Below are 7,748 nucleotides of genomic sequence, written 5' to 3'. Positions count from 1 at the left end.
TCTTGGTGTGGATGATGAAGTCCTTGGTGATGGTGAAGGCCTCGGCAAGGACATTGGTGGCCTTGAGAACCTTCCCGCCGATCTTATCGGCTGTGGCGTTGAGGCGGCCAAAGGCCTCGACGATCAAGTCGTGTAGGCCATGATCGCTGGATCCAACGCCGCCAGGACGCCCCTAGGTCGTGTGGCACCGAGGCTCCGGACACGGGTAGCCATGGCGTGGTAGTGAGGAGGAGCGGCGATGAGGCTGAAATGGAAGCGAAGGGCAGGGGGAGAGCGGCGGCATGGCGTGAGATGCGGAGGAGAGGCAAGGTTATGTGTGGGCGTGAAGGTGAAGTTGTCTCTATCTGGGGAGGTGTTATCCACACGCATTTTTCTCTCTCCTGATACACCCACGCAATGATTTTCCCAATGCATTTTTCTTTCCTTTTCCCCCTTCCGCACAGTAAAACAGACAGGTGGATAGCGCGAGGAGTCGCCCTTTCTGTGCACTTTATTGTGTTTGATGCTCTCAACTAATACCTACACTTTCTATAGTTGTGAGCTCACTGATCTGGTAGTTGTTTTTTATTCAGCTATTAACATATTCTGATATTAGTGGATATAGTTTCGTACTTGTGCCTAGGTTGCATGGGGGTACTTGGTCTAGGTTGAAAAGCAAATGCATTTGGCATGACCAAATAATACTGCAAAGTCTAAAATTAATAGAATTTAAAAAAATAAATCAAGCAACACTATGTACATCAGTTGTTTTTGGATCTCGCCCATAGTGAACATCATACTAATTTCTAAAGGGTAAAGTTTCTGAATGATCCAATTTTTTCTTCCCATAGTACTTAAAGTAAAAATATACAATATGCATTGTACGTTAAAACATAGCACGATTCTCAAATAACACCAACCATATCACACCAATGTTTTTTTACCAGTTAGGATACTACCATTTTGCATTACTTACATGCATAATAGCAAGAAAGAAAATTTCATAAGCTCACGGGTTGACTTTGCTCACTATTATTCTGCTTTCTTAGCTGTTGGCTATATCCACTATCGGTGCAACACTTCAGAGATCACCCCAAAGCTTTTTCGGCAAAAATACCCAAGCCTCTATATCAGGCAAGGTTTTTGCTCTAATATTCATACACTTGGATGAAAATGACCCAGGGTGAATTGTGGTTGTGGCACGTGCTATTTTTTTGGGATGTGGCAGGGTAGATAATGCTTGTGGATTTAACATGTCACTGTAAATTTTGTTAACGTGGTGCATGCCCTCACGTGTGCACCTATCTATTTTAGATGTTGATCTTGAGGAGGACATGGGCAAGTCTGTTTCGTTGACTTGTGGGCTGCGATGGGGTTGTTTCTGTTGTTGCTGACTGCATGGATCACGTTGCATGGTTTCCAAATTTGATTTGACCACGTCCGGTTGGGCAGTTTCTGTTTGGATGGATCGGTGATCACACGTGTTTCATTGCATGTGTTTGCATGCGGTTGTAGTAGATATTTTCTTTCCATGTTTGTTGGCTAATAGGGACATTGCCACGGGAGTAGTTGGATCTGAGACGTTGACACGTATTGATTTAGATCGGTGCCTTCGATTGGTATCTGGATGATCGGAGAGTCCTCGAGTCTCCTGAAGGATCCCGTCGAATCTTGTTTCACCGTTGTTTGTCTCTATAAAAACCTCCACACTCCCGGCGTCGTCCATCGGTCGAACATGGCGTGGGTGTCGCCCGCGGCTCCGACGGAGCGATCCTAGCCAGAGTTGTTCACGCCGTCGTCGGACGCGCTCTGGCGGCGAACCTCCCACAGGAAGGTGCACAGATGGAGATGCGTGCAGACCATGCCGGCGGCCATGAATGCCGTGGTGTCGGGCTTGGCGGATATCACTGGTGCCCACGAGCGCCGGCCGGCCATCTCCTCTCCTCCTCTCTCTCTCTCTTATCTTCCACAGCGGCTCCATCTCCTGCACCCCCGTCGAGATCAGCCGCGGGCCAGCCTTCTCCAGTCCTCCTCCTGTTCTCCTAGAAGCACCATGGAGCTTCAGCGAGCGCTGCTGGGCGTCTGTACGCGGTGACAACGTACATGCACACGCCGGCCAAGGAGGAGGCCCTGGTCACCGTCTAGCGAGTCTGGTGGATTCGCCGACCTCCTTGACCGTGGCCTCCGATGTGGTCTTCAATCTTCATCATGGTCGGCAAACACGGCGACGTCGGCACGGTCGGCTTGGACGCCACTTCGGAGGTCCTTGCAAGGCTCCGCCCGGACGGCGTACTCATAGATTGCACGAACTCTTCCCCTCCCACGCGGCGCCTGCTGCCACGCGGTTGAGTCTGGCAGCGGCATTGGAGTATCTCTTAGCCCACGATGGTGATTACGTCGTCGTCATTGGTGGGCTAAGAGTACTGGATTAGGCAGATTCCTAGACGTATACCCTGTCAGGTAGCTTTTGATAGTTGTTTCCGTTTTTGAGAAGTTTCAGACATTCAAATTCTCAATTGCTATAGCTGGGAATTTTTTAGGCTTTTCTGAGTTTTTTTGCAGGGATATTCTAGCCAGTGGGGTGATGCTACATTAATTACTGGGGATGTGGCTAGGTGCATTTTAGGGCGGATCTTGCAATTATGGTGGCGAGCAGTTCTTGGTTAACCACGCATGGCGGTGATATTCTTTGTCCGCAGCAGGTGGAGCACGCAAAGGTGTGCATGTGCCGACGGAAAAAGTCCAAAATAAACCCTGAACTCGTAGACCCTAGCTAAATCGAACCCTCAACTCCTAATCCCGGTAATTAGCACTCTCAACTCTCTAATCCCGGTCCAAAATGAACCCTGCAGTCGATTTGGGCAGGAAAACGCTTACGTGGCATAGTCAACTAGGATTCTTCTGTCAGGTGGGCCAGTTGACCGGTGCACGCGCGGGTGGGATATATCCCGATCCAAATCGAATTGGGGAATTCCTCAGCACAACTAGGGTTAGCCCGGCGGCGGCCAGGGAGAGAGGAGTGGCGATTGGTGCGGCGGCGCCGGCGGCGCCGGCGGACACTGCGATGTCGTGGTCATCAGGCGGTTCTTCTGCTCCTGGATTCCGGCGAGCGTCGGGAAGGAGGGACACGGATGCGAGGTCGCCGGTGCGCTATCGTGAGCAGCCTATGGCATACGAGCCGGCGAAGTTATGCCACTGCAATCCGCGGCGGAAAGCACCGAGATGGATTTCTTGGAGCCGTCAGAACCCGGGGAGGAGGTATTACGCGTGCGTCAATGCAGTGGTTAGCCCCGATTTTTCTACTCATTCTTTTGTTCTTCCTCATCCCCTCATTCTGATTTATTTCTTTTGTTCAATTGCGTAGCATGGTGGTTGTGGGTATGTTGAACGGCATGATGATCCGTTGCCAAAGTTTTTTAGTGACTTAATTGGAGATTTGAGAGATGAGGTGTGGAGGTTGAAGGGTGGAGGTACTGTTGCTCGAACTGAAGATGCATTTGCAGCTGTGGCTATGAGTAAGGATGAAGCAGGAGGTGAAATGCTGGCTATGTCTCTGCAAGAGCAGTTGAGGTTGAAGAATGAAGAAATGGATGCAATGAAGAGCAAGTATATGAATGTGATATTTGTCCTGATTGTCTTTGTGCTTGGTTTAGTGCTAGGGAAATTTGTAGTGAACTGAATGTCAAGTTGCTGTGATCTCACAAGTGTATGCATGTGCAATGTATGGATCTTGTATGCAATGCAATTATCTGTCATTCCAATTATCTGTATGGATCATTCCAATTATCTGTCCAGTTGTGGAACTCTGTTTGAAATGCAATGTATGGAATGAAATTTGTGATCTGGCGGTCAATTGCAACCAAGTTATATATTACTTCTCAATATAAGATAGCATTTGCATTTGTTGCCAATTGTAATAAGAAAATTATAGCAAATATCATTTACCCTGAGCATTTGCAAACAACATCCTAAGAAAATTGTAGCAAACATCTTTGACATTATAAGTAGATAGAATCTGCAACATCAAATCCATGTTTGCAAATAGATTACAAAAGCTAGGAGCATAGCCTTAATATGCCTGGCATTGCAAAAGATTTCTGTTGCAACACAACTTTAATGTTTGCAACAAATGAAACTAGGCAAGATTACACATTGCCACTAGTAGTAAAGTACTTGAAGCTAGGAATAGATGATGCAGGAGCTCTTTTTCTCTTATAGCCAGTAGATGGCCCAAGTTGTGCACTTGTTTGGCCAGCTCTTGCTCTTGGGGGCTTAAATGCAGATGCTCTTCCTGGGGCAGTGGCTGCTGCAGATGCTCTTGCTTGGCCAGTGGCTGGTGCAGATGATCTTCCTGGGGCAGTGGCTGCTGCAGATGCTCTTGCTTGGCCAGTGGCTGGTGTAGAGGCTCTTGCTTGGGCAGTAGTTGTTGCAAAACTTCTTGCTGGGGCAGTAGCTGCTGCAAATGCTGTTGTTGGGCCAGTAGCAGGTGCACTAGCTCCAGTTTGCTACATGTCAAAATATTTGAAGTGATGTTAACTTAGATAATTTAAATTGCAGAGAACCAACTTAAATCATTTAAATCCAGAGAAATGCATGGAAAAAATAAAACTCACCTTTGCTGTGTCCCTTTTTTTGGTAGTCTTCTTCTTTTTGCCTCTGTATGGGTTTTGCTTGCAACCTGTTTTGTTGTGTCCAGCAGTGCCACACATTGAGCAAATAATTACAGTGCCATGCTTGGTCATTTTTTTGCTAGGCTTAGGTTTCTCACTTTCTTCTCTCCTTCTATCATTATTCTTAGGCCTGCCTGGCATGCTATCTGGTATGGTTGCATATGCTGGAGCTTGAGGCCTAGGTTTCTCAGAAACTGGCCACATTTCCTCACCTTCCACAGGCATCAAACAATGTTCATAATTTTGTTGAAAACATCAACAAAATAGCAAGGGGCAATGAAATCTTCCACTTTTTTTCCACACTTGTAGATAGCTGTTATTGCATGGGAACAAGGTAGACCTGCTAGCTGGAAGTAGCCACATGAACATGTCCAGTTGTCAAGACTCACTGTGTACTGCCTTTTTCTCCCAGTGACAAGTTTCACTTCAAATCCATCTTTGCCATTCGAAAGTACTTCCATGAACTGGGTTCTTGCTATGCTGCTCTTCAATTTCTTGAATGCACTTGGACATATTTTTCCATGGAAGTTCTGACCTTTTTCCCTTTGTTCCTGAATTCTAACCATAACCTTTTTCCTTATTTTTTCTTGCATTGAAATTATTGGATAAAACCTTGCTTCAACAATTGCATGATTGAAGGATTCACACAAATTATTATCAACAGACTCACAATTGGATCCCACTGGAAAAAAGCCCTTGCCCAGTGCACTGGCTCTGTTCTCATGATGTCTTTTGCACCTTCTGGAGTTTCTTGGGCAAGCTTTGCTTTATAGTAGTTGAAGTCCTGCTTGTTTGCTGCTTTGGCAACTGCCCAGAACTTCTTCTGCCACTGATGTTCCCTATGCTTCTTCCTCCAGTTGGCATAGATATGCCTAGCACACATTCTGTGCTCTGCATTTGGCAAATAATCCTTCATTGCATTTATCAGTCCCTTCTGCTGATCTGAAATGAACACCCAGCCAGCTCCATTGTCATTAATCTCAAGATCTTTAATAAGCAGGGCAATGAACCACTTCCATGTATCATTAGTTCCCTCTCAACAACTGCCCATGCCACTGGATACATTTGATTGTTTGCATCTCTTGCAACAGCACACAATAGCTCTCCTTTGACAGCACCTTTAAAAAAACAACCATCTAAACCAATCACTTTCCTGCAGCCAGCCTTAAATCCCAACTTCAGTGCATTAAAGCAGACATAGAAACTCTGAAATATGTTCTGTTCCATGTTTGTTGGATCCAAACAGACTGCAACAGTGCTTCCAGGATTACTTCTAAGTAGCTCCAGCTGATAATCAAAAACCCTGGTGTATTCATTCTTCATTCCAGCCCTTAACTTGTCCATGACAAGCTTCTTTGCATGCTTGCACTTAGAAGTTGATACATCAGCAAACATGTCCTGAAGAGCTGTTGCTTTCATGCTCTCAATTTTCCACATTGGATTAGCTAAAATGAAGTGCTCATATCTTTCAGCAATAAACTTAGCTGTCACAAGTCCGTTCTCCCTGTTTTGTGCACAATGGTGCTCATCATTAAATGTTATGATTTGAAACCTGCTTGTTCTTGAGGTTTTGGCTCCATAAATAAGCCAAGGGCAGCCAGGCCATCCACACTTAGCCCTAACTCTGTTACTCTCTGACTTCAAGAACACAATGCTTTTTTTGGTCACAATCCCATATTTCTTCAATGCTTTCACAAGCTGATTCTTGCTCCTGAATACCATTGTCAATGCAAAGTGTGGAATTTCTGAGTCATTATTGTATCTTGGATACTGGCTCTTCCTCCTCACCATGTGCCCATCAGAATCTTCATCATAAGAATAATCCTCATCAGATGAGTCATAGCCCCACTGTTTCTCCTCTCCCTCTAACTGATCTTCCATATTTGCAATTAAGTCAATAGGAATAGGAGTTGTTGAATCACCTGCAAGCCAACTCTTTGTATCTCTCATCCTCTTCTTAAATTTTCTAGCATGCCTTCTGAGCTCAACAACCTCTGAATTTTCTCCACTGTCCTCACTGTGTGGTATGTACTCTGTATCTTCTTCAGAATCACTAGCTGAAACTGCATTGTTGCTCTCAACATTCACTTGATCTGCTGGGTTGTTGCTCTGATCCTTCACTTCCTCTGTCCTCACATTCCTCTGAAAGTTCACTGCATCTGTCCTCAAATTGTTCTGAAAATGCACTGCATCTGGCACTTCATCTGGACTGCATATTTGAGAAAATATCAACTGAGTTCCTGCCACTTCATCAACCTCATTTGCCACTGTGGTTTTGCTTGCCCTAGGATGCTCAAATTGGATGTTGTTCATTTGAGTGAGCACACCATTATCAGCTGGTTCTGCAGTAATGACCATGTCAGGTTCTTCAGCTTCATCATCATCCATATCAACATCAACAATCTCATTCTCATAATCACTAGCACTGCTGCTACTCTCACTGTCCTGCTCCCCATGGTATTCCACATAAATATCAGCTACATCTCCAACACAAATGTAGTCTAACATGCTAGCACAACCACTGTCATCAAACAAAAACCTCAAACCATCAGCTAGTTCTTTCCCAGGAACATGAAAATACAACTTCATCGATTCCTTGAACTCCAGATGGTCTTTCAAATGCCCTTGAACTTCAAACAATGACAACTTGTCCCTCTCAATCAATGAAAGTGCTTCATCTCCCCCCCACATAATCCAAAACATGACCAATGTGGATGAACTGGCCCCCAAAATGAAATCTGACATTCAAAATCTCACTAGGGTCCATGATTGAGCTGCAACAAACAAGAGTATATCACTACATTGTGCTAATCCGAGCAATTGGACTGACAAAAACGAATAGAAAATCGCCAAAAACCCTAACTCTCTAATCGCAGAAAATCCCCAATTTTTCTCCCTGAAACCGTAATAGTAACAGTGCAGTAAGAGCTTCAATTGCAGCCATAGGAGGAGGAGGAGGTTGGAGACCGTACCTTTGACGTCGCTCGTCGTCAAGCCGTCACGATCGCTGCCGCCGGAGCCGATCACCTGCCCGTCGCCATTGCCGCCGCTCGAGCAGGGGAATTTCAGGGGACGCCGCGAGTGGGGATGGACTGGCCC

At 45.7% G+C, this 7,748-nt stretch overlaps 1 protein-coding gene across 1 annotated transcript; it reads left to right on the top strand.

The window, feature by feature from the left end:
• The first annotated feature begins 1,570 nt into the window (after positions 1 to 1,570).
• LOC123124931 (uncharacterized) lies at positions 1,571 to 3,821 on the top strand. Its single transcript, XM_044545478.1, has 2 exons — positions 1,571 to 3,262; positions 3,344 to 3,821. The coding sequence occupies exons 1-2, from the start codon at positions 2,819 to 2,821 to the stop codon at positions 3,656 to 3,658; spliced, it is 759 nt and encodes a 252-aa protein (XP_044401413.1). The 5' UTR covers positions 1,571 to 2,818; the 3' UTR covers positions 3,659 to 3,821.
• Positions 3,822 to 7,748: the final 3,927 nt, after the last annotated feature.

Source organism: Triticum aestivum, chromosome 5D (assembly GCF_018294505.1).
Source record: "Triticum aestivum cultivar Chinese Spring chromosome 5D, IWGSC CS RefSeq v2.1, whole genome shotgun sequence".
Classification (NCBI taxonomy): domain Eukaryota; kingdom Viridiplantae; phylum Streptophyta; class Magnoliopsida; order Poales; family Poaceae; genus Triticum; species Triticum aestivum.
The sequence above is the reverse complement of the archived record's forward strand: the minus strand, read 5'-3'. Positions and strand labels throughout refer to the sequence as shown.